The sequence below is a fragment of the Rana temporaria genome, chromosome 1 (genome assembly GCF_905171775.1).
Source record: "Rana temporaria chromosome 1, aRanTem1.1, whole genome shotgun sequence".
NCBI classification, from domain to species: domain Eukaryota; kingdom Metazoa; phylum Chordata; class Amphibia; order Anura; family Ranidae; genus Rana; species Rana temporaria.
This window is the reverse complement of record NC_053489.1, coordinates 118723712-118751160: the sequence shown is the minus strand read 5'-3', so window position 1 is coordinate 118751160 and position 27449 is coordinate 118723712. Positions and strand designations below refer to the sequence as shown.

At 43.9% G+C, this 27449-nt stretch overlaps 1 protein-coding gene across 1 annotated transcript in view; it reads left to right on the top strand.

The window, feature by feature from the left end:
- The window catches only part of MBLAC2 (metallo-beta-lactamase domain containing 2), a 32387-nt gene extending 5465 nt beyond the window's left edge, over window positions 1-26922 (top strand). Inside the window, exon 2 of the mRNA XM_040342039.1 lies at window positions 25914-26922. Coding sequence (XP_040197973.1) covers window positions 25914-26299 — 386 coding nt within the window. The 3' untranslated portion in view covers window positions 26300-26922. The remainder of the gene's footprint in view (window positions 1-25913) is intronic.
- The last annotated feature ends 527 nt before the right edge of the window (window positions 26923-27449 follow it).

Below are 27449 nucleotides of genomic sequence, written 5' to 3'. Positions count from 1 at the left end.
AACAAGGGCTCATATAACGATAAGTACAAAAAAAAAACAGCATACTGCAGATGTTAGCAGTATGCTGGAGCTAATGTCAAAAAGTGGATTTTTGGGTGAACATCCGCTTTAAAATCAATGCCAGACCCTTATCGGAGTGAAGTGATCTGGTGGTGTCATTAATTTTTATATTGACACCCACAGCGGTTCGCAGAGGGCAGTGTGAACTGCCTGCAAATCAGGTGCGATGCGGGAACCCGCACTGGATTCGCAGGGTTTCCCACATCGCACCAGTGTGAACCGAGCAACCCCCCCCCCCCCAAAGAATAAGATTTTTAGTGGCATGCTTTTGTCATTTAACAACTAAATGACAAAAGCATGCCACTGAAAGATGCTGTGCCCTTTGTGATAATGGTGTGGTATTTTATTTAGGTGATCACATGTCATTTGTCCAGTCCCGCATTCCTTTTGTTTATCCCATAAAGTACTCCAAGTCTACAATATATCGTGAAGGGCTGGTTCACACTAGTATGATGCTAGACATCGCATGAGATTCGCACTGCATTGTTGTGCCAATCACATGCAATGTCTGTGCGATGTGAATTGAGCCATACAAACCGTGTAGCTGAATTAGCTTCACATTCGGACCAAACTCATGCAGGACCCTTTTTCAGATCGAATCGATCTGATTGAATTGGATCGCATTCTGCACAGGGCTGTGGAGTCGGAGTCGGGGGAAATTTTGGGTACCTGGAGTCGGAGTCGGCAAACAATGCACCGACTCCGACTCAGACTCCTACTAAATTTAGATTGGAATAAAAAAAAAAAAAGCAAGTTTAAATGTCCCAATTCACAAAAAGTTATAATTAATGACGTCTCTACTGTAAGAATAAAGACCAATGCATGCAGTGCCTCACGTAACCGCAAAACGAACACGTTAAGTGACCGTGAAGAAGCATGCTTTTCATGTGCTTCACTATATGGCACGCAACGCACAATTAGGAGCTGCAATACTTATACTTTCCATAGTGTTGTGTTCTGCTTTTACAGGGAACGCAGCGCCCATGGGTAACCTAGCCTCTCACTGATAAGGGATTAAATAAATATGTTTTTTGCAGGACTAGAGAGTGAGACACTTGTATAAGTGAAGGGAATGGAGGGCCAATAGTTCAAGACTGAAGCTGTAAACCATTGGAAAAACTGCTGTCATTTAGCTAAGGCTATAAAAACTTGTAAACTCCGATTGTTAGCTTAAACTTTAAACATGACTATGGGATTCTCCTAGGAAAATCATGTTTTAGAATAAAAAAAACTTTGTTTTCATTGTGTCTGTCTTTTGCTTAAACTGTGCAATACAGTAGACCAGGGGTCTCAAAGTACCGGCCCGCGGGCCATTTGCGGCCCGCGGACCGGTTTTAAATGGCCCGCAGGCAGGGCGTGTCCCGCGGAAGTGTAGATCGCATGAAGAGTAGCGCAGGAAGCGTCTGTCATAAGTTCACTTGTCTCTCATGTCACACTGCTACTCCCCGGCGGCCCCATCTCTCTTCTCGTCCATCCCCATTTGCTTGTGACATCATCTGAGATGGACGAGAAGAGAGGGGGGCTGCCGGGGAGTAGCACATCAGGGCACATGGCACATCAGGGTACAGGGCACATGAAACAGCACATCAGGGTACAAAGCCCAGCACATCAGGGCACATGGCACATCAGGGCACATGAAACAGCACATCAGGGTACAAAGTCCAGCACATCAGGGTACATGGGGTACCCTGATGTGCTGGGCTTTGTACCCTGATGTGCTGTTTCATGTGCCCTGTACCCTGATGTGCCATGTGCCCTGTCCTGATGTGCTGTGCCCTGATGTGCCATGTCCTGTACCCTGATGTGCTGTGCCCTGATGTGCTCTCATGTGCCCCATGTTCCCTGGTGTGCCCCATGTTCCCTGATTGTGCCCTGATATGCTCTCATGTGCCCTGGTGTGCTCGTATGTGCCCTGATATGCCCCATGTGCCCTGATGTGCTCTGATTGTGCCCCATGTACCCTGATGTGGCCCATGTACCCTGATGTGCCATGTGCCCCATGTACCCTGATGTGCCCCATGTACCCTGATGTGCTGGGCTTTGTACCCTGATGTGCTGTTTCATGTGCCCTGTACCCTGATGTGCCATGTGCCCTGTCCAGATGTGCTGTGCCCTGATGTGCCATGTCCTGCACTGTGCCATGTGCCCTGTCCTGATATGCCCTGCCCTAATGTGCCGTGCACCCTGATGTGGCCTGTTGTGCTGTACCCTTATGTGCTGTGCTCTGATGTGCCCTGTACCCTGATGTGCTGGGCTTTGTACCCTGATGTGCGCTGTGCACTCATGTGTGCTGTGCCCTGTGCCCTGATGTGCTGTACCCTGATGGTGAGTGGTCAGTGTGTAGTGTAGTGGTCAGTGTGCAGTGTAGTGGTCAGGGTTAATAATGCGTTCGCTGACACCAGTACTGTTTTTGAAGTTTGAAAGTTTGCATGCGGCCCCCCATGGGATATGGAAACTTGTCTTGTGGCCCTCAGGTAATTTGAGTTTGAGACCCCTGCAGTAGACTGTTGGCTTCCCAGCCAGTAGTCCTTTGGTAGGTTGCGTTTCTTTCCCTCAAGGAATGTATAAAATACATTCGCATATTAATACAGAGGAGTCGGAAGTACATAAAACTGAGGATTCGGAGTCGGAACATTTATCTACCGACTCCACAGCCCTGATTCTGCATATTACGTTGTGTTCTGATTGCAGGGTGTTATTAACTTAATATACACTGCGCAATCAGTTTTCATGAACAGGTTGCAATTTAGATGCGGTGCAGATTTGCAGCAAGTTCGCACAGCATCTAGTGTGAACCACTCTTACGGTGTGTTTTTATTTTATTTATTTTTATTATTTTTCTGTTGTGTGTGTGTGTGCTTATTTAATTTCTTTTTCTATTTTTAGCCAAAGCAACTTGCATATGTAAAAGGCCCCTTTCACACATCAGATCCGCCTGTCAGTTTTTCAGGCTGGTCTGAACGGAAGCCCAGTGTCAGTCTATGGGCAGGTAGATGCAAACAGACATGCATCAATTTACATCTCATTACTTCTGAGGCCATCTAGGCCCAAAAAAGTGAAAAAGTGTTGCCTCCTTTTTATTCTTTTTTCAGACCGAAATGTCACGGATTGGAAATAGATGCATGTCCTTTTATTTCCTACTGTCCATAGATCGAACATTTGTTAACCACGTCAGCCCCAGACCATTTGGCTGGCCAAAGACCAGAGCACTTTTTGTGATTTGGCACTGCGTCGCTTTAACTGACAATTGTGCGGTTGTGCGACGTGGCTCCCAAACAAAATTGACGTCTTTTTTTTCCCACAAATGGAGGTTTCTTTTGGTGGTATTTGATCACCTCTGCGGTTTTTATTTTTTGCACTATAAACAAAAATAAAGCAAATGCATTATATTTTACTTTAAATATCCTCAAAAAATCTATATATTTTTTTTCCCCCTCAGTTTAGGCCGATACGTATTCTTCTACATATTTGTGTTAAAAAAAATTGCAATAAGCGTTTGGTTTGCACAAAAGTATTGTTTTTTTTTACTAGTATTGGCAGCAAGCATCGTTTTTTTTTTTATCATGACTGCGACATTATGGTGGACGCATCGGACACTTTTGACACCATTTTGGGACCATTGTCATTTTTACAGCGATCAGTGCTATTAAAAAGCACTGATTACTGTAAAAATGACACTGGCAGTGAAGGGGTAACCTGTAGGGGGGGCTGAAGGGGTTAAGTGTGTCCTAGTGAGTGATTCTAACTGTTAGGGGGCGTGGCTACGAGTGACACATCACTGATTGTTGTTCCCGATGACAGGGAACAGACGATCGTGACATGTCACTAGGAAGAACGGGAAGATGTTGTGTTTACACTGACATCTCCCTGTTCTTCAGCTTTGTGACATGATCTCGGGACACCGGCGGACATCAAGTTCGAGGGCACGGTCACGAAGCTCGCGAGCACGTGGCCGCCAAATTAAAGGGGATGTATATATCTGCCCATCTGCCCAGCCGTGCCATTGTGTCGACGTATAAGTTTGTGCGGCAGTCCTTAAAGGGATTGTAAAGGTATGTTTAATGCATTAAGGTGAAAAAACATCCGAGCATTAGTAGCCCCCCCCCAGCCCTCGTTTACTTACCTGACCCCTTTTGAAAGTCCCACGCCATGAACGTACTGGCTTCTCGGTCGGCTTCCCGGCTCATTCATTGGTTGATTGAAAGCAGCGCAGCTGCTGTCAATCGTATCCAATGACGCAGCGTGCCGGGGGCGGGGCCGAGTGATACAGTGAGCTGCTATAGCTGCCGGCTGTATCACAGGAGCGTGCCCGCAAGAACTTGCCACCATGCGAGAGAGCTTGCATGAAGGTGGAAAGTTCTTGCGAGGAGGACCCAGAAGACCAGGTTCGGGGCCACTCTGTGCAAAACGAGCTGCACAGTGGAGGTAAGTATAACATGTTTGTTATTTAAAAAATAAAATTCTCTTTAGTGTTTCTTTAAGCGGTTAAAGTGATTCTATAAGTTATAATTAAATAAATAAACATGTTCTACTTGCCTGCTCTGTGTAGTGGTTTTGTATTTGTACAGAGCATCCCCAATCCCCCTTCCTTTTTTTTTTTTTCCGGCTCGCTGCCGGTAGTCCTGCCTTCTCACCCTGCCATGTGCTGCCAATTATAAGCCTCTTGCTTCAAGCACACGAGTTCCCAAGCCACGATCTGTGTCCATTCACATAGAGCGTGCTCATTGAGGAGCCAATGAGGAGAGACAGACTCTGAACCTGATTGAACATCTCTGGAGAGATCAGAAAATGGTTGTGCACCGACGCTCCCCATCCAATCTGATGGAGCTTGAGAGGTCCTGCAAAGAAAAAGAATATTGGGAGAAACCACCCAAAAATAGGTGTGCCAAGCTTGTAGCATTATACTCAAATATACTTGAGGCTGTAATTGGTACCAAAGGTGCTTCTTCAAAGTCTGTGAATACTTATGTACATTTATTTTGTTTTTTATTTTTAATAAATTTGCAAAAAATTCAAACATTCACATTGCCATTATGGGGTATTGTTTGTAGAATTTTGAGGAAAATAATGAATTGAATCCATTTTGGATTAAAGGAGTTGTAAAGGAAAAAAAATATTTTTGCTGAAATGACTGTTTACAGTGTATCGAGACATAATAGTTAAAGTGGAGGTTCCATCAAAAAAACGATTTTGCTTTAAACTGTAGCTTATGACTAAAAAAGGAAAAAAAAAAAAAAACTTTTTTTTTTTTTTACTCATCTGGAAATGCCTGTTGCTATGCGGTTCCACGAAATCTGCCTTTGAAAGCACCTAGGATTCTGACATCTCCCTCTAATGCTCCTGGGAAATGTGTGTCATCATTTCCCAGGATGCAGTGCGCTGTCCAATTATCACTTCCCATCCAAGACTTCCAGGAAGTAAGTGCTTATAGGCTTCACAATGCCCACAAGAAAAATGACAACGGTGTAGATATAGTTTTATAAACTATCTTTTTTGAATATCTATGCGGATCGGCGGCGAATTGTAAAATAGTAAGTGACCAGATTTTATATTATAAAAACGCAGGATGAAAGGACATACATTTAAAACATGCTAATTGTGGTTGGAACTCCGCTTTAACTGATTCCTTTTAAAAATAGATAAAAATCAATCATATAATGTACCTGCAGTTTCTAGTTTTGTTTTTGCATGTTGTTTCCTGCTTCTGTGATGTACAGAGCCACATAGCCAATACAGGGCAGTGATGGTGGCGTCATCCGCATGGAACTTCCCCTTTATAGTGCTGTTGTACGTCACCGCGCTTTGCTAGAGCATTTTTTTAAAACGATGGTGTGTGGGCAACGTCGTTTTAATGATGAAGTTGGAAAGTTGTTTTTTTCATGCCGAAAAATGATCGTGTGTACGCGGCATTAGTGCTACATTACTGTGATATCCACTCCAAAAGTGTGAACAACGACAAAGAAAAATGAAATAAGTGCCGCTTTTAAGTTAGTTAAAAAGAGAAAGTGCTTTGTGCTGTTATGAACATCTAGTTATATGCTTCACATGGTGATCCACTCCAATCTGTGCTCTTATATGGACCGCACTTACCAGATTTGTACCCCCTCTTGGGGTTTACAGCGTTCACAGTGTATGCCACTGTGCAGCACTCTGGCAAAAACACGTCCTGCTGTGGTCCTGGGGGTGCTGTCCGTAGTTATCTCATATGCAGGAAAGAGAAAGGGGTCCCAACATAGTGTAGTACTGTTTAAAAAATCAGTTTTTATTGGTAAAACAAATGGGTACTCACAATATTGTTGAATTAACAGAGCATTGATTTAGCATGCAGAAAACGGAAGTGTTAGTGGCGTTCTGTCGGATCGCTCGACCGGTTTCTTCGTACTGACGTCGTCTGGAGCGCTGTATCTATGGGCTGTTTTAACCACTTAAAGCGGGGGTTCCGCGGGATATCGTTTTTTTTTCCCCCCTCAAATCCACAGCTCTTACTCCCGCACTAACAGGGTGTCCCACTCCTTAAGCCATCCGATGCGCTGTAATTCGTTAATTTATATTTTTGATTCTAATCCAATGGACGTTTCCATCTTACCTGTTGGCACTGTGAAGCCGACAGGGTCTTCTTCCGGGATACGGCGAATGCTGGCCTATCAGCTGCAGCTCACGCTTGACGACTCACGTGACCGGAGATATCTTGCGCGATTACAGCACAGCGCGTCTCCGGAGGAGTTAGAGAACAAGATTGACAGGACTGGGGAGAATGGACATACACGCCCATTCCCCGCGGGGGATTTTGATTGACAGGTCGGAAACAGCAGCTGAAACGGGTAAGGAGGACTCAAAAAAAAAAAAAAAAATCGTTTGGTTTCTGTCTATGCATAGCATTTGCATAGACAGAATGTGTTAAAACAGGGTGAACCACTGCTTTAAGGACCACCTCCTGCACATATAAGTCGGCAGAATGTCACGGCTGGGCACGTACCTGTACATCGCCTTTAAGAGCCCAGCCGTGGGTCATGCGCGCAACTCTGTCTGAAGCTCCATGACCGCGTTACTCGATCGCCACCAGTGTCCCGCGATCGGTCACAGGAGCTGAAAAACAGGGAGAGGTGTGTATAAAAAAAAACACCTTCCCCGTTCTTCTGTGTGGCAGTGACACTGATCGTCTGTTCCGTGATATAGGGAACGACGATCAGTGACGTCACACCTACAGCCACGCCCCCCCTACAGTAAGAATCACTCCCTTAGGGCACACTTGACCCCTTAGCGCCACCTAGTGGTTAACCCCTTCACTGCCATTGCCATTTTCAAAGTAATCGGTGCATTTTTATAGCACTTTTCGCTGTGAAAATGACAATGGTCCCAAAAATGTGTCAAAAGTGTCCGAAGGGAAGGATCCCGCGCAATGTACTTGTTATCGACCAATCTCATTGCTGAATGTAGATTTGAAGATCTTCTCGAAAATACTTGCTAATAGATTAGTGATGCATATCCCCTCCCTAATACATTCAGATCAAGTAGGGTTTACCCCCGGTAGAGAGGGGGGGGGGGGAAACACACAAAGAGTGCTAAGCACCATTTATCTATCCCAACTTCAACAAAACCCATTAGTACTAGTATCGTCTGACGCAGAGAAAGCTTTTGATAGGGTGGACTTGGGGATTCCTGAGAGCCATATTACAATATATAGGATTAGGGAAGGGGATGCAAAATTGGATCACAAGCTTATACTCTTGTCCGACGGCAAGGGTGAAGATAAACGATGTGATGTCTGACCCCTTTCCAATATGGAATGGAACGCGGCAAGGATGCCCACTCTCCCCGATTATCTTCATTCTTATTCTTGAACCATTCCTGAGAACTATACGGGCAAATACGGATATTAGAGGTATCCGGGTAAAAGGGGACTTATATAAAGTTGCTGCATTTGCAGACGACTTATTGTTTTCGTTAACGTCTCCAGCGATATCTCTACCATCCTTGTTGAAGGAGATAAGGGAATATGGAGACTTGTCCAATTTCAAGGTGAATTAAAGCAAATTGGAGGCGATGGGTGTGGAGGTGAACAGGCCCATGCAGCAGCAATTGGCAGCGAATTTCCCCTTTAAGTGGACAGGTTCTCATATATGTTACCTGGGAACAAATATACTGAAATTTTTTTATAGAACTTTTGAACTGAATTTTGCACCCTTAGCAAGACAGATCAAAAGAGACTTTCAACGATGGGATAGGGAGATCTTTACATGGTTCGGTAGAATCAATATTATTAAAATGAACGTAATGCCGAGACTGCTTTATCTATTTCAGACCCTACCTGTAAGGATCCCCCTAGGATTCATGAGAGACCTGAGATGTAGATTTGCAAAGTTTATTTGGGCAGGAAAACCAGCGAGAATACGGAGGGACATTCTGACCCTACCGAAAGAGAGGGGAGGGGTGGGATTTCCAGACCCGATGGGTTATCATGATGCTTCGCATATGGCACGGGTGGTAGAGTGGTGTGCCCATCAGAAGGATAAGCCGTGGATTCATTTGGAACAAAAAATAACAAACATTCCCTTGGATGGAATGGCGTGGATCCTAGACGCAGATATCCCACAAGGGGTGAAGAAACACTCCATAGTGGGGCCACGATACGAGCAATAAACAGGATATTTAGGAAAACTAAAATCTCAAAATATCCAAGCCCTCTGACCCCGGTTCTTGGGAACGCAAGGTTTGGGATAGGCCTTACAGATTTGCATTTTAATAATCTAAGACGCTTGGGAATTAGTAGGCTAACACACTTCGTGAGCGATAGTCAAATAACGACTAGTGGGGTAATCGAAGAGACAGTTGGGAGGGAACTAGATCCAATGAGACAAATGCAGCTGAAAGCCGCTATTCGATCAATGAGACCACAAGGGGGAGCAATTCGAAGGCTTTCGAGGAAGTATGTTTAAAGGGCGAACAGATGAGACATGGATTGTCGTGTATGTATATAGCCAGATTTAGAGAGTGTTACGCCGGCGTATCAGTAGATACGCCGTCGTAACTCTGAATCTACGCCGTCGTAAATTTAAGTGTATACTTAAATTGAGATCCACTTAAATCTAGCTAAGATACGACTGCCTGCGCCGTTGTATCTTAGCTGTCTATTTCCGCTAGGGGTGTGAACGCTGATTTACGCCTAGAATGCGTAAATCAGTGGGATACGCCTATTCACAAACGTACGCTTGCCCGTCGCAGTAAAGATACGCAATTTACGGAAGGCGTTTTCAGGCCTAAAGTTATTCCACCAAAAAGATGGCGCAGCCAATGTTAAGTATGGACGTTGGAACCGCGTCGAATTTCTAAATTTTTACGTCGTTTGCGTAAGTCGTTCGTAAAGGGGGCTGGGCGTAATTTACGTTCACATCGAAACCAATAAGTCTTTGCGGCGTACTTTGGAGCATGCGCACTGGGATATGTCCGAGCATGCGCCGTTCGTTAAAAACGTCAATCACGTCGGGTCACGATTCATTAACATAAAACACGCCCCCCTGTTCCTCATTTGAATTAGGCACGCTTAGGCCGGCACATTTACGCTACGCCGCCGTAACATAGGACGCAAGTGCTTTGTGAATACAGCACTTGCCTCTCTAACTTACGGCAGCGTAGCATATATGTGATACGCTACGCCTGCCTAACGTTAGGCACGGATACCTGAATCCAGCTATTTGTCTACTAGTGGAGTCGGAAGCCCCACAAGAACTATTATTTATCCAAGCATGGGAAAGAGAGTTGGGGATTACATTTCCGGAGACTCAGAAAACTAAAATTTTTTAGGTTTACACAGAAGGCCTCGTTAGCCACCAGATACCAGGAGGGAGGGTACAAAATTCTAACCAGATGGTATAGAACTCCAGTAGTATTAAAGCGGATATTTCCACAAGTGTCAGATCAGTGTTGGCGATGTAAGGAGGCGGAGGGCACCATGCTACACTTATTCTAGGGATGCTCAAAATTGAAAGAATTCTGGAAAATGGTTGCTGATACAGTTAAAGAAATTACTGAGGTGACCCTGGGAGATAGTCCGGCAGCATTTTTATTAAACGACTTTCCATTATCCATGGTAAAGTATAAAAACTCTCTGCTTAGGCATCTACTTACCGCAGCGAAGGCCTATATCCCAATTCTTTGGAAGAGCACGGCTTCGCCGACAAGACAACAATGGCTGGGCAGAGTAACGGAAATTCAGCAGATGGAAAACTTGACTATGGGAATGAGAGGACAGGAGGAGAAATACAGACAGGTGTGAACCCCATACCCCATACATTAGTTACAGAGAGCAAAATCCCTAAGGCGAGGGCGGCGGTCGGGAGAGAGACATACATAAGGGGTAGGGTTTTTTTATTTAATTTGTTTTAGTTTTTTTTTTAGGTTGGTTTGGTTTTGTGTACAGGGAGGGTGGGAGGATAACCAAGAGCTGGGTTTGGTTCGGGGGGAGGGGGAGATTAAAAGGGTATGGCTATATAAAAAATATACAGGGAATTAAGATTGTGGAGTTCCCTGAGGGAGGAACAATGTATTATTAAAACTCAAACTGTATATGAAATAGAATTGTTTATGTTTTCAATGCTGTACCTACTTCTGTGTGAACAACTGAAAAGAGAAAGAAAAATATATATAAAATAAAGAATAAAAAAAAAGTGTCCGATGTGTCCGCCACAATGTCGCAGTCACGAAACTAGTTACTAGTGAAAAAAAATAATAATAAAAAAGCCATAAAACTATCACCCTATTTTGTAAACGCTATAACTTTTGCGCAAACCAATCAATTAACGCTTATTGCGATTATTTTTATTTTTTTACCAAAAATATGTAGAATACGTATCGATCTAAACTGAGGGAAAAAAAAATCATATATTTTTTGGGGGATATTTATTATAGCAAAAAGTAAAGAATATTGATTTTTTTTTCAAAATTGTTGCTCTATTTTTATTTATAGCGCAAAAAATAAAAAACGCAGAGCTGATCAAATACCACCAAAAGAAATCTCTATTTGTGGGAAAAAAATTACGCCAATTTTGTTTGGGAGCCACGTCGCACGACCGCGCAATTGTCAGTTAAAGCGACGCAGTGCGGAATCGCAAAACGGCAAGGTCCTTAACCTGCATAATGATCCGGGCCTTAGTGGTTAAGCTTGTCTTTTAGGACAACATGCACATTTTATTTTATTTCAAACAGCCACTGCTGTACCACGTCCCACTTGGTGTGGTGCATTTTAGCTCACAGAATTGTGTTCCTGCCATGAAAAGGTGTGTTTGCACCCCAGGATGAAAGTCCCCAGCCTCCCCTGGATATTGAGTGACATGTAGGGGTTATCAGTGTGATAGTTCAGTGTTGGTCTGAGCCAAAACCAACTGCAAAGACAAAGCAAGGAGAAGCCTGTAACATTATATCTAGCTGTACATTTCCTCTATTACAATATGATTTTGTGGGTTGTATTCTGCCTGTGGATTATTCCCTCTGGATTTCAGAATATGCATACTCAGTGTTTCCAGCGTGCAAAATGCCTGTGTATTTAGAACCGCAGTAAGTGTAAGGGTAACTTAAGGTGGAAGTTTGCTTAACCACTTGACTTCCAGGCTGTATATAATATAACCCTTCATTACCAGGATAGTTTTCAGTGCTCTATTAGTTTGACTGACAATTACTTCTTCATCCAACACTGTACCCAAAGGCACTTTGTATTATTTTTTTGGGATGGGACTTTTTTTGTGGTGTTTAAAGCTCACCCACATTTTACACTCCTCACCATCCAACAAGTGTTTCCCCTTAAAACGAATTGGCTTTTTTTTTTGAGGGGGGGGGATCGCTTACTTTTTTTAAAAAAAATTACGGCTTTACAGTGTCTCCTGGGAGATCCCAGGAGGCAATAGGCAAAGCCGATCTACAAGCTATTTTTCTGCTTGCGCATGCACAAGATCGGCAGGTGCATGCTGCGTAGCCAGCATGCACGGAATCCAGGAAGTAATACACTGCGGCTTCGGATGCCCACACAGGAGATCGGTGCGGTGTGTTGGGACTTCCTAAAGTAAGAAAACAATGCTGGATATATACAAACAGTTCTTAGTTTACAGCATACTTTTAGTAGACTAAACTAAGAATCAGTATTATAGGGATATTTTTATCTAAAAAGTTACACTTCAGCCAGAACACTGCTTTAACCACTTAAGCCCCGGACCAATATGCAGCTAAATGCCCAGAGGTGTTTTTACAATTTGGCACTGCGCTGCTTTAACTGGTAATTGCGCGGTCATGCAATGTTGTACCAAAACGAAATTTGCGTCCTTTTCTTCCCACAAATAGAGCTTTCTTTTGGTGGTATTTGATCACCTCTGCGGTTTTTATTTTTTGTGCTATAAACAAAAATAAAGCGACAATTTTGAAAAAAATTCAATATTTTTTTACTTTTTTCCTATAATAAATATCCCCCAAAAATATATATAAATTTTTTTTTCTCAGTTTAGGCCGATACGTATTCTTCTACCTATTTCTGGTAAAAAAAAATCACAATAAGCGCTTATCAGTTGGTTTGCGCAAAATTTATAGCGTTTACAAAATAGGGGATAGTTTTATTGCATTTTTATTATTATTTTTTTTTTAATACTAATGGCGGCGATCAGCGATTTTTTTTTGTGACTGCGACATTGTGTCGGACAATTTTGACACATTTTTGGGACCATTGTCATTTTCACAGCAAAAAGTGCATTTAAATTGCATTGTTTATTGTGAAAATGACAGTTGCAGTTTGGCAGAAGGAGTTATGTTTCACCTAGTGTGTGTTTACAACTGTAGGGGGGTGTGGCTGTAGGTCTGATGTCATCGATTGTGTCCCCCTATAAAAGGGATCACTCGATCGATGCAGCCGCCACAGTGAAGCACGAGGAAGCCGTGTTTACACGCGGCTCTCCCCGTTCTTCAGCTCCGGGGGCACGTCGTTCTGCCTGTCCGTGCCATTCTGCCGACATATATGTACATGCGGCGGTCGTTAAGCAGTTAATAACGCAACCATTTTTTATAGTCTACATTAAGGCCAGATTCACACTTGTGCGGTGCGAATTTCAGCTCTCTTATCTCTGCAGAGAGATAAGAGAACTGTTCAGCAGATCAGCTCCGTTTTAGCTGCAAATTTGGAGACCTGGGAGAGGGGAGGGGGGGAAGTGTATTGAGATGAATGAGACAAATCCTGAAGAGAAATGAACACATCTGCGAATCAGATGCGTGCCCATAGAAGATAATGGGCCTGAATACGCACCTGAGCCGCACCACAATGCCTAGAAAAGGCACACTTTTTTTGGCAAGCCGCAGTGCAAATGCATCGCACATATGTGAACCAGCCTCATTGAAAACAATGTATTTTATAATGTTATGCAAATTGGATGCGGTTTAAGATCGCAATCAATTCGCATAGGTTTGAATCCGGCCTAAAGGAAAGACCAAAAATTTGGATTTGCTCACATTTTTCTTTCACCTGTTTACTTTTAGAAAGCAATCAAACAACCATAGGTGGTCAGCGCCACTTTAAAACCCCCAGTGCCCAGTGAGGACAGTATCTTCCTCCACGTGTGTCTCCTATTCTGCCAAATCACTAGGCATCCAATAGGATCGCCTGATGCTTTGGCCAATCATAAAAGCGGTCTCACAGACCTGCCTCCAGATTGGCGGGGAGGAACTTTAGTGTGAAAATCCATTCGTTATGGTCACACAACTGGGTAGTCTGAAAAACAAAAATAGAGCGACAATTTTTAAAAAAAATGCAATATTTTTTACTTTTTGCTATAATAAATATCCCCCAAAAATATATAAAACATTTCCTCAGTTTAGGCCGATACGTATTCTTCTACCTATTTCTGGTAAAAAAAATCGCAATAAGCGCTTATCGGTTGGTTTGCGCAAAATGTATAGCGTTTACAAAATAGGGGATAGTTTTATTGCATTTTTATTAATTGTTTCTTTACTACTAATGGCGGCGATCAGCGATTTTTTTTTTTCGTGACTGCGACACTATGGTGGACAATTTTGACACATTTTTGGGACCATTGTCATTTTCACAGCAAAAAATGCATTTAAAATGCATTGTTTATTGTGGAAATGACAGTTGCAGTTTGGGAGTTAACCACAAGGGGGCGCTGAAGGAGTTATGTTTCACCTAGTGTGTGTTTACAACTGTAGGGGGGTGTGGCTGTAGGAGTGAAGTCATCGATTGTGTCCCCCTATAAAAAGGATGACACGATCAATGCAGCCGCCACAGTGAAGAACGGGGAAGCCGTGTTTACACGCGGCTCTCCCCGTTCTTCAGCTCCGGGGACCGATCACGGGACCCCAGCGGCGATCGGGTCCTGCCGTCCCGGAGCTTCGGAAAGGCTGGGTACATGTACAGGACGTACCTGTACGTACATGTGCCCAGCCGTGCCATTCTGCTGACGTATATGTGCAGGAGGCGGTCCTTAAGTGGTTTAAGCTGTTGTGCTTGAGTTGATCTGTAATGTTGGGTTTAGTCGGGAAGGCCTGGATTTCCATTGATGGAGATTGTAGGTACACAGATTTTTCTTGTTTCACTGATCCTAAGCTGACTTAGAATATTGTGACACATGTAAATATTAGAGGCTGATGTGCAGATGCAGTACAGTATTTCCTCTTCTTCCTATAGGCCTTCTGGTAACTCCAGCTCTGACGGTGGGTTCATATTATGGGTTAGAAGTTAGGTTTGGCTTTAGGATTGGGGTTAGAGCTGGCTTAGATTCCATCTTAGGTTTGGGGGTCAGTTCAAGGTTTACAGAATCACTTTCACTTTTGTGATTAAATTAGAGCTTAGGTTATAGATAAATGTGAATGCTTAGAATCTTTTTTTTAGGTGTTTTTCACGTGCAAATGTCATTAACCGGTTAAGACCCGGACCAATATGCAGCTTAAGGACCTGGCCCCTTTTTGCGATTCGGCACTGCGTCGCTTTAACTGACAATTGCGCGGTCGTGCGACGTAGCTCCCAAACAAAATTGGCGTCCTTTTTTTCCCCCCACAAATAGAGCTTTCTTTTGGTGGTATTTGATCACCTCTGCGGTTTTTATTTTTTGCGATATAAACAAAAATAGAGCGACAATTTTGAAAAAAATGCAATATTTTTTACTTTTTGCTATAATAAATATCCCCAAAAAATATATAGATAGATAGATAGATAGATAGATTTTTTATATATATATATATATATATATATATATATATATCTATATATATATATCTCTATCTATCTATAATGTTTAGGCAGATACATATTCTTCTACATATTTTTGGTAAAAAAAATTGCAATAAGCGTTTATTGATTGGTTTGCGCAAAATGTATAGCGTTTACAAAATAGGGGATAGTTTTATTTATTAATATTTTTGTTTTTACTACTAATGGCAGCAATCAGCAATTTTTTTCGTGACTGCGACATTATGGCGGACACTTGACACATTTTTGGGACCATTGTCCTTTTCACAGCGAAAAGTGCCATAAAAATGCACTGATTACTATGACAATTAAAGTGAAGGGGTTAACCACTAGGGGGCACTAAAGGGTTAAGTGTGACCTAATGTGTTTTTTCTAAGTGTAGGGGGCGTGCCTGGATGTGTGAAGTCACTGATTGTTGTTCCCTATGACAGGGAACAGACGATCAGTGACGAGCCACAGAGAAGAACGGGGAAGGTTTGTTTACAATCACCTCTCCCCGTTCTTCAGCTCCTATGACCCGATCGCGGGCGCGGTCACGGAGCTTCGGACTGGTTCACAAGCGTGGCGCGCTCGCGACCCACGTCTGGGCTCTTAAAGGGGACGTACCTGTATGCCCTTGTGCCCAGCCGTGCCATTCTGCCGACGTATGTCATCGTGCGGCGGTCCTTAAGTGGTTAATGCTGAAAGTCAGTCTTCCAAAAAAAATACAACTCCTAACTTATATCGCCAAATACAGTGGACATAAAACTGGCCATCCACTATACAATCTGATGATACAATTTCTTTTAGGCTCACAATACACATTACAGTCTAAATCTATACTATCTTTGTACAATGAATCTTAGGTTTGGTTGGTATAAGCCTTACTTATACCAACCAATCAGTGTCTATCCATTGAAGCAGGCCCCTCCACTACATATTTGTTGGCAGATTTATAGTGTTACTAAACCCAGGACCCTGCATTCACTATATCTGGTCTCCCACAGAACATGGAAATGCAATTATTTTAGTAAATATAAACTGTTAAAGTGGTAGTAAAGTGTTTGCTACCACTTTTACTTACAGGTAAGCCTATAATAAGGCTTACCTGTAAGTATAAAGAATATCTCCTAAACCTGTACGGTTTAGGAAATATTCCCCTTGCAATGCGCCGCTGACTGCAGCAGCGCATGCGCTGCAGGGATCTTCGGCTAAAGGCCCGGCAGCCGCCGGACCTTGCCGGACAGAAGTCTCCTGCGCGCATGCGCCAATCACAGCGATGGAGCGGCGATACCCGGAAGACACGACGAAGCAAGATGACATCTCCCTAGGCGTGGACCAGGTAAGTTCCCCTAACCTCGTTCCAAGGTAAGTATTTCATAATGAGCTAGTATGCGGTGCATACTAGCTCATTATGGCTTTTGCTTTACAGGTATGAAAAAAAAAAAACAGCAGTGGCTTTAGTACCGCTTTAAATACCTTTTCTCATCTGCAGTATATAGCAGTCTTGTGACTTCTATCAGTGCCTGGCCAAGCACTGGTTAAAGCTTGTAGGAGGAGTTCCATTCTCTGACTGCCCTATGAGGCTGCATGACCCCTGACCCTCTGTCTGGACAGAACTGATTGGCCCTGTGCTGATCACATGCACCCTCCCCAAAAAAAAAAATATCAATACACACTGAGCATGTGCAGAGTGTCTCCAAGGCTCTGTACTATCTGCAGATGGATTGGGGACGATCAGAGAAGACAGGATCAAACAGCTTTTTTTTTACACAATGCGCAGGATTAACCCCTTAGGTTTCACAGTGAGTATAACAAGCATGCTTTCCTGCATATACAGACTGGTTTTACTGTTGTGTGTTTAGTAACACTTTAACCACTTAAGCCCCGGACCAATATGCTGGCTAAAGACCCAAGGGGTTTTTACAGTTCGGGACTGCGTCGCTTTAACAGACAATTGCGCGGTCGTGCGACGTGGCTCCCAAACAAAATTGGCATCCTTTTTTCCCCACAAATAGCTTTCTTTTGGTGATATTTGATCACCTCTGCGGTTTTTATTTTTTGCTGCGGTTTTTATTTTTTGCGCTATAAACAAAAATAGAGCGACAATTTTGAAAAAAATGCAACATTTTTTACTTTTTGCTGTAATAAATATTCCTCAGTTTAGGCCGATACGTATTCTTCTTCTACCTATTTTTGGTAAAAAAATCGCAATAATCGTTTATCGGTTGGTTTGCGCAAAATTTATAGCGTTTACAAAATAGGGGATAGTTTTTTTGCATTTTTATTTTTTTTACTAGTAATGGCGGCGATCAGCGTTTTTTTTTTTTTTTTTTCGTGACTGCGACATTATGGCGGACACTTCGAACAATTTTGACACATTTTTGTGACCATTGTCATTTTCACAGCAAAAAATGCATTTAAATTGCATTGTTTATTGTGAAAATTACAGTTGCAGTTTGGGAGTTAAACACAGGGGGCGCTGTAACATTTAGGGATCACTGTGTATGTGTTTACAAGTGTAGGGGGGTGTGGCTGTAGGATTGACATCATCGATCGAGTCTCCCCTATAAAAGGGATCACTCGATGGATGCGCCGCCACAGTGAAGCACGGGGAAGCCGTGTTTACATACGGCTCTCCCCGTTCTTCAGCTCCGGGGAGCGATCGCGACAGAGCGGCTATAAACAAATAGCCGCGCCGTCATCCCGGATCGCTCCCCGAGCGGACCTGACCTCCGCATGTACCGGGGGGGGGGGGTCCCGATCGGACCCCCCACCCACGTCTAGGCAGGCACGTACAGGTACGTTGATGTGCCTGTCCGTGCCATTCTGCCGACGTAAATGTACATGAGGAGGTCGGGAAGTGGTTAAGGCTACATTTATTATTTGAAATCATAGGTAGAATCACTGATTCTGCTCGTAATTCCAAAACGTGGCAATCCCTGTCTCATGTCATTAGATTGTCTAATGGCTATGGGAATCATGCCTATAAATTGCTTATCTTTGGATTTGATATCGAAGCAGCAATAAAAGGTAATGAAATTTTGCAATTTAACAACACTCCAGATTCTCTTGTAATAGGGAGAGACAGGCTATATTCTAGTAGGTGCTAAGCTCAGCCTACCCACCCACCACCAACATATAAATAGATTCCAAGCTGGAAGGGGGGGCTCCATGTACACTAAGGAAGGGAAGATTGAAAAAGCAATTACAGTCCTTTCCTAAACTTTTGCATACGACTGTATAAGCTCTTTGGATATGTTTCAGCTGTGAAAGAATTCAAAAAAATCTTTAATCGGTAAAACAGACAACCACTTTAAAACGGTCATGAAAGACAAGTATGGACAAATCTTTTTGGCAATACTTGTATATTGGGTCACAGGAGTGCATTTACTTTTGTTCTCCTGACAGCGGGGTATTACCCGCTATCAGCTGAGGGGGCAAAGCTGCACCCAGTTTATGAAGGATCCTGACAATATTGTCAGGATCCATCCTTCTGCTTGATTGAGGCTCTGCCTTTTAGTTCATGGCTGAGCTAGCGCTCTTTTCCCAGCCTGGCACTCCAGTGAGTGCTGGAGAAGCAGAGTGGGGTGCAGAAGTTGTGTGATTGCCCAACTCTCGGTCACAGCCTCAGTTCACGCTATGAACCACATGTGAATCACACAGGAACTGCACCCATTCCTGTTCATTTCACATGCGATTCAGTGCAGTGAGATTGGAGGCCCTCTCCTTGTGCAGAGTGACAGGTTCTTGTCCCCCCACTCCCTCCTGTCGTTTTCTGCAGGCGACCTGTAGTGGGTGGAAGCTATGTACAGCACAGTGATGATGTGACTGCTACTTTTGCAAGGTAATACCAGGGTCTGTAAAGGCATTCTGTGAACACAGCTTGGATTTATATCCTCTTTTAGGTTTTGAGGAATGTAACTTGTAACGGGAGGGCCTGTGGGACCCAGAGGCTCTTGCAGGGTGTGGGGTACTCCTGTTTCAGCTTCACTGATGACTCTTGTGTCTAAAGTCATCCTATGTCCACTAGGGCAGACCTCAAATTTTCTACTCGCATTTTGCGAGTGGAAAATGAGGTCTGGTGAGGAGCTGGGCTGAGTGTGGGGGGGGGGGGGGCGAGGTTAATCGCGAGACGTTCTCCCAGTAATCGCCCAGATGGCAGAGAGCATAGAGGAAGAGGAGAGCCGTGGAAATCGCAGGGCGGTATAGCAAGCTGTTACAACTTACATTGAAATTTCCTCCGCTCTGCTCACTCCCACAGCCCCGCCTCCGCCTGACTCCACGCCTGTGATTGACATCATATCTCTTTGGACTCACATTCTGTCCATTACAGGTGCGGGGTCAGGAGGAGGCGGGGCTGTGGGATCGAGCAGAGCGGAGGAAATTTCAATGTAAATTGTAACAGCGTGCTATACCGCTAAGCGATCCCACGGCTCTCCTCTTCCTACTGTCATAATCTGGCCTGCAATGGTATGCAAGGCAAGGCTGTGCTGAGGGGGAACTGATAAAGTTGTTAATATTTATTTTTGTAACTTAATGCTGCATAAAACTTTTTACAAGATAATTTATGAGAGTGTGATTAGCGGCAGAATTAGGGGTGGAGCAGGGTAGGGGTTGGGTGGTGCAACTAGTATCGAGTAACCCTTGAGGTCTGGCTAGTGGCTCAAGACTTGAAATTTTGAGCCCTGCACTAGGGGCATAGGATGACTGAGAAATTATATCTTGGATTACAGGAGATGGGACAATAATGATAATTCACAATGTATTCCAGGATATCTTGAACTAATTACAGGTTGTTTATTCTGAACCCAACAGGTCAATAGAAGAGTGACTCATTCATGTGGGAACACAGACTGTTAAGGGGGTAATTAAAGTGGAGGTTCACCCAAAAAATCAATTTTTAACATTAGATTGAGGCTAATTATGCGAAGCGCAATCGGGTGTTTTTTTGTTTAAATCAATGCAGTACTTACCGTTTTAGAGATAGATGTTCTCCGCCGCTTCCGGGTATGGGCTGTGGGACTGGGCGTTCCTATTTGATTGACAGGCTTCCGACCGTCGCATACAGCACGTCACGAGTTCCCGAAAGTAGCCGAACGTCGGTGCGCAGGCGCCGTATAGAGCCGCACCGACATTCGGCAACTCGTGACGCGCTGTATGTGACCGTCGGAAGGCTGTCAATCAAATAGGAACGCCCAGTCCCGAAGACCATACCCGGAAGCGGCGGAGAAGATCTATCTCTAAAACAGTAAGTACGGCATTGATTTAAAAAAAAAAAACACCCGATTGTGCTTCGCATAATTAGCCTCAATCTAATGTTTAAAAAAAAATTTCGGGTGAACTCCCACTTTAAGTCTGCTACTGTGATGTAAATTAAACTTAGTCTGGCCTCCTAAAGACCTTTCATTGTGTTATGCTAATTAACACTGTATTGTGTGAATTTCTATTGATGATAAATGTGTATTGTATAGCAGGTGAGAAGAGCTCATCTCGGAGTCACCTTGTCTGGGTAAATGATTAGTAATTAGCTCATGTAGATTATCTCGGTGCCAGAAATTCTGACTAAAAGATGTGTATTGGAGGCTCGTTAGTACCCATTGTATGATGTTGTGGGTTGAGTGTGTCATTGTCCATCTGATTACTGCAGCATCCTTTTTGGTGTATGAGCCTGTCTTCTTAATAAAGATTGTCTATTCCTGTTGAACCAGAGAACAGAGCTGTGTCTCGTTTCTGGGGAATCTGTATGGGCCATGTTCGTCTGCCGGATTGTGGAGTGTCGATAAGCTGTCTTGGGCTCGGAATGTAATATCGTAAACGGCGTTAACCCCTGACCGTTACATAACTAAATAAAAGTTTTTGTGCCCAGAGTTTAGCTTTAATGGTCAGATGAGGGGTTAATATTAAAGTGATATTAAATGCCTTTTATTTTTTATATTTAAACAAACATCGTTCTACTCACCTACCCTCTAATGGCTTTGTACAGAGCAGCCCTGATCCCCTTCTTGTCGGGGGACACGCTGGTGCTCTTGGCTCCTTCCTCCTGCCAAGTGCCCCCAGAGTTAGAAGCTTGCAATGGGGACACCCAAGCAAGCTAATTTCCTGAGCCATAGCTCTGCGGGTCAATTCACATACCTGTCAAAATTAAGTACCAACTCCACCCCAAAAAATGACATGCCAAATGTGGCAATTCAGAAGGTGAGCAGTCCTTTTTTGTTTTCAAAAAAGTTTTATTTGGAAGACAAGTAATAATACAGTACAATACAATGCATTGGGTTAGGAATAACATTAGGAATGCAAAATAGGGGAATCAATGAGAAGGAGATATTGGTAGAAGGGGCATACAAAGTGGGAGGGTATTGACTTTTGTACATATTTAAGTAGAGACATGAGTTATAAACAAAGCATATAGGAATAATGAACATAGTTTCGACTGAACATATGGGTAAGGGCAGATAGTCAGAAAACCATAGTGTTGTAGGGGGATGGGGAAATTTATTAAGGTGGCGTAGACCAATAGAGCCATTTATTAGTAAAAATATGCATGCTATCAAGTAAAGTGTGGTGGATTCTTTCCGAGAGTCCGATGGATTCCATTCTGGATACAACCTGGGGCCATGGAAGGTTTTGTGATTTCCAGTTACATGCGATCATCCAGCTTGGTCCTGGATGGGGTGTTGGATCCACCTTCTTTATTCCCTCTGACTGCGTCTAGTCGATGGGGTTGAGCAGATGGGAGAAGATCTTGGGGTCACAGGAAAGCGCTGCTGGGGTTCCTGGTCCAATAGGCCTAGTTTGATCAGCAGATCTTTTCCTTCTATTACATTATAGACGGTGTATGTAGTACCATTGTGCATTATAGACAGCTTGAAAGGGAAGCCCCATCTGTATTTAATTCTGGCTGATTGGAGAATACTTGTGACCTCCTTCATCCTGCGTCTGCGATCCAAGGTCGCAGGGGAGATATCTGGGTAGATCTGTAATTTAACTCCATCCAGATTGATATTTGGAGTGTTTCTGGAAGCCCTCATAATATCTTCTTTAGTGACATTAAGCACATTATTACATATCTAGGAGGTTTATCAAGAGTCGGTTTGGGGCGCAGTGCCCTGTGCAATCTGTCACAGGCAAATTCAGACGTTGGTCTGTCAGGTACTAGACTATGGAACAACTTAGTGATCGCCTGGTTAAGATCAGTGATCGATTCTGGGATGCCACGCACTCTTATATTATTGCGTCTGTTTCTATTTTCCAAATCTTCCATGTGTGCTTGCATGAAAGAAAAACTATCAGCCAATAACTCATAATCCTTTCTCAGATCATTATGTGCAAGGGCTAGTTCATCATGCTTAGTTTCCAGTATGTCTGTGCGGCCCCCAATACTAACAATTTCTTGTGTAAGGGTACTGGTAGATTTATGCAGTTCCTGTTCCAGTTTACCCACAAGTTTCTCATATATTGCTGTTAGACTTGCATCCAGATCAGCCTTGGAGAGAGGCTGTGTGTACTCACTGTTGGAGGAATGCAGGGCAGGAGCCTGTGAAGAGCTGTTGGAGGCCGCATGGTGGCCGGCGCCATTTTGGGACATCTTCCTCTCCAGGTCTAGAAGATAGTTGGTTATGGTGTGAGGGGAGCGGCGTTTGCGCCCCTTCTTGCCAGAGGACATGCACGGTCTCCCGTGGGGGTGATGGGTGAATTTTGGGAGTTTTTCGCTGCAGGATGGCCCCGGGATTCGTGCCTGGCTCTCCTGGTCGGACGGAGCTCACACTAGCAGCGTCCGTCCAGCATCGCGCATGCACCCCCAGGTGAGGAGTCCTTAAAGCGGGTGTTCCACTTTTGGGTTTCCTTGTTAGGTTCTAAGTCACAGGTGTCAAACACAAGGCCCGCGGGCCGAATCCGGCCCTCCAGGCCATTTCATGTGGCTCTCGCACCTCTTCAGCTCTCCTCTGGTCCTCCTCCAGACCCCTACGTTCAGCTTTCAAGCAATGCATCCAGCTTTTTCCCAGCAGCAGCATAAGGAAAGGTGGTGCACTGTGATGTAAGGGAGAGTCGGGGACTCAACTTCTGATGATGGGGTGGCTCTTGACATCTAATGTAAGGGAAGGGGGTGCGCTGCACATCTAATCTTACGGATACAACCGGCCCTTTTGAGGACAATCATAATGCTGATGCGGCCCACGATGAAATTGAGTTTGACACCCCTGGCCTAGGTGTAGGAAACCAATAGCAGATCCAATGCATGTACTTTAAAGTGTAAGAAGAGACTTATGTTTTTGTTCATTTCCTTCCACTGACACTGCTGAGAAAGTAGCAAACAGATCCTTACAGTTTTCCCCCCATGAAAGCATAATGGAGACATTTACTTCTTTGAATCGATTCGACATAATACAAATTGAGGTGGTCACCCCTTTTAGCCGTGTTTAGCAGGCACATGAAAACGAATTTGCTGGATGGTGTTACAAATACAGGCCAGCGGTTTATGTCTTGCATAATGGCTTTTAAATGTTTGTTCACACTGAAATAATCATGAAATAGATGATCATGCATTATGTATGTGGTGTTGTTCGGAGCTTGCTTGTGCATATTATATCTGTGACCCATAATTACTCACAACAGCAGAGGGATGATGACATTGTTTCCTGGAAGCATGTACGTTAAGAGGATTTCACCGGAGACCATTTAGCGGTCACGGTACAACACATTATGGATTTCAGCTTTTGTAGTGAAGCCCTTTAAACATGGAAAGAATAATTCACCAAAGTTATTGTAGTGGAAATATAAGATATTTTTATTTATTTTTTGCAACAAAAATTCCAGTTTTAATACTGGGCACTTTAAAGTGGAAGTAAACCCTCCTATCGTTTTTAGCCAAGGAGGCTGCCATCTTGGCCTCTGTTTAATCTGCAACTGCCGTGATGCTGCATATGTGACCAGTTATGAAACCAGCCATTGAATGGTTTGACAGTTTGGTTGAGAGCTCAAGCAAATGTGACAGCTAGCATTTCCGGTATGCCGGGAATGTTAAAGTGGAGTTCCACCCTGAAAATTTGTTTTACTCCAAAAAAATAAAATGTTTACTTACCCGAAATAGCTGTTGCTATGCGGAAGTCCCGAATCTGCCTCTTCATCCGCGGTGGCTCCTCTTCCTCGTACACTCGGTTTCTTCTTGTGAATGGGGCGCGCTGCATTCTGGGAACTGTGTGTATCCTAGAAAGCAGCCTGCCCATTCACAAAGCGTTGCGCTGCTCGCGCATGCGCAGTAGGAAACGGGCAGTGAAGCCGCACTGCTTCACTGCCTGTTTCCCTTACTGTGGATGGCGGCGCCTGGAGCTGCCAGGATCGGCCTCGGCGGGGGCCGACATCGCTGACGACTAGGACAGGTAAGTGTCCTTTTATTAAAAGTCAGCAGCTACAGTGTTAGTAGCTGCTGACTTTTAATTTTTATTTTTATTTTTTTACCGGACCTCCGCTTTAACTGTTTTTTTAAACTATCAAATCGATGGGTTTACTTCCGCTTTAAATAACTATAACATCTGGATGTCTATTAGAATGACAGTCCACCCAGAAGTCATACTTGAGTGTTGGGTGGAGGCCTATGGATTGAATGGCTTCCTATAGACTTGTGGCTTGTAGGTTCATCTGTGCTGGTGTCTTATTTTTACAATATAGGGATTACTGCTTCAGGATTGAAGCTGACCATAATTACCCATTTTTTTTTTTTTTTTCTGATCAGCAAAGAGGGCAAGCGAGGTGGAGGGAGGAATCCTTCCTACTGGCACATTGTACTCTGACAGCGGCTGCAGCTGATGATTATAGTTTTCCACCATTTCCCATTGAACAGAAGTTGATCCATAGATCAAAATTTGGCGGGTCCATGCTGAACTGGCCAAATTTCAATCCGTCTATGACCAGTTTGAGACTGCATGAGAGATGTGGGAGCAGAACTGGGACCTGGAACTGGCAGAATGGGAAATGATGCACTCAGTTCAGTGACCTCCTCCGCAATTAAATGACTAGTGGCATAACTGATCACTTATGCAGCACCATGGCAACTGCAGATCAAACAAGGCTAAGATGGCGGCTTCCTTGGCTGTAAAGTATAATATGTGAATGTGGTGGTAGCAGGGATTGGTTAAAGCAGACCTGAAGTCAGAATTTGACTTCACTGGTCCTCGTTGCTGCTCCAAAAAAAAAAAAAAAAAAACCTGGAAATGCCTGGAGTGGGCTTTCCATCAGGGGTCTCCAAACTATGGTCCTCCAGTTGTTCAGGAACTACAATTCCCATCATGCCTAGTCATGTCTGTGACCGTCAGTTTTACAATGCCTCATGGGACGTGTAGTTCTGCAACAGCTGGAGTGCTGTAGTTTGGAGATCCTTTCTCTAGGTCGATCCAGTTGCTTCCCTGACAATTCTGCTTCTTCTCCATGGTCGATGGGAGATCTTGTTTGAAGCAAACACTGGTAATATTTGAACAATTCCCTTTTTTCTCTTTATTTGCTGAAGCTTTTTATTTTTTCATAGTACAAAACTAAGCAGCCAATAAGCAACACTGTATTATGATATATGATGACCTACTCCATCGGTTCCCTATTTTCACTTGTGAATTCTACTAATCAAAGTGTCAATTTCTGTCCTTTGTAGGTGACGTCATCAGCCTTGGCGACAGACAGCTGGCAGTAATGCATATGCCGGGACACTCCCGAGGAAGTATCTGCTTACATGACAGAGATCGGAAGATGCTTTTCAGCGGAGATGTGGTGTATGATGGATCCATGATCGACTGGTTGCCTTACAGTAATATCTCTGAGTATGTTCGGTCCTGTGAACGTCTCAAGGGTTTGGTGGACAGAGGTTTGGTGGAGAGAGTGCTGCCAGGGCACTTCAACACATTTGGAGGAGAAAGACTGCACCGCTTGGCCTCCAACTACATTACGAATGCTGGACTGTGCCATAAGGTCTCCACCTGTGCAGTGAGGTCTGTGGCGGGGATTGCACTTCGTGTAACTAATTCCCGGAGAACAACCTGAATTACTGGATGTACCGTGCCAATAATAAACTAAACAGAAGGATTTCTATGCAAACATCTAATACCAAACAAGATAACCAAGCATTCTGTTACGTATATAGATGCCATTATTGCTGCCCATATCAGCTTATATTATAATCAAACTGCAAGCATATCTGGAAAATACATATAAATCTATTAATCAAATAACTTTATTAGTAGGAGAAACTGACAGATACCCATTACTAAATGGAATGAATTGATGCTTTATTCATTCAGAGTAATATTTTTTGGCTAAAATACAGAGAGACTTATGTACTGGGAAGTAAATATAGCGAAAGGATATACAGGTAAATCCTGCAAAGCAAAAGTATGCTATTGTTGGTCTGTAGAAGCTTATTTCTTACAGTATAAATTGATTGTTGAAACGCAAGTTGTAAAGGTACATGTTTTTTCACCTTAATACATTCTATGCATTAAGGTGAAAAAACATCCGACGATCACTAGCCCCCCCGTTTACTTACCTGAGCCCTTGAAAGCCCCACGTCAGGAACACACTGGCTTCTCGTCTCATTTATTGGATGATTGATAGCAGCGCAGCCATTGGCTCCCGCTGCTGTCAATCAAATCAATGATGCAGTGCGCCGGGGCGGGGCCGAGTGATTCAGTCGGCAGCTATGGCCACTACTGTATCACATGGGAGCGCACCCGCAAGCTAATCTCCTTGAAAGAGCGCTTCCCAGAAGGATGTTGTCTTTTGCGGGCAGGAGCCGAGACAGCCGCCGAGGGACCCCAGAAGACGAGGATCAGGGCTACTGCTAAAACCACAGCCAAGTTATCAGCTGTGCACATCAATAGAAAACTCGGCCTCTTCTGTAGCTATCCGCCCCTTTAGACGATATAACAGTAATGCACCCGCCCCCTTGCAGAGTAGCACGAGCATCAGGAGTGTGCGGCAGCGTCTGTGCACAATATGGTCGTCATTGTGCAGGCGCCATGTTCAGCTGACTCTGAGCTATTTATCTTCGGCCATTTCCGTCTGTCCCGTTGTGGTTCACCTGCGCAGTACAGGGGGGGCATAATCCGCCAGGGAACCTTTTTTACAGCTCCGGTCACTGATGGATCATTATGCGGCTGCACCCTGCAAGCTTACCCACCTGAGGACTCCGCCC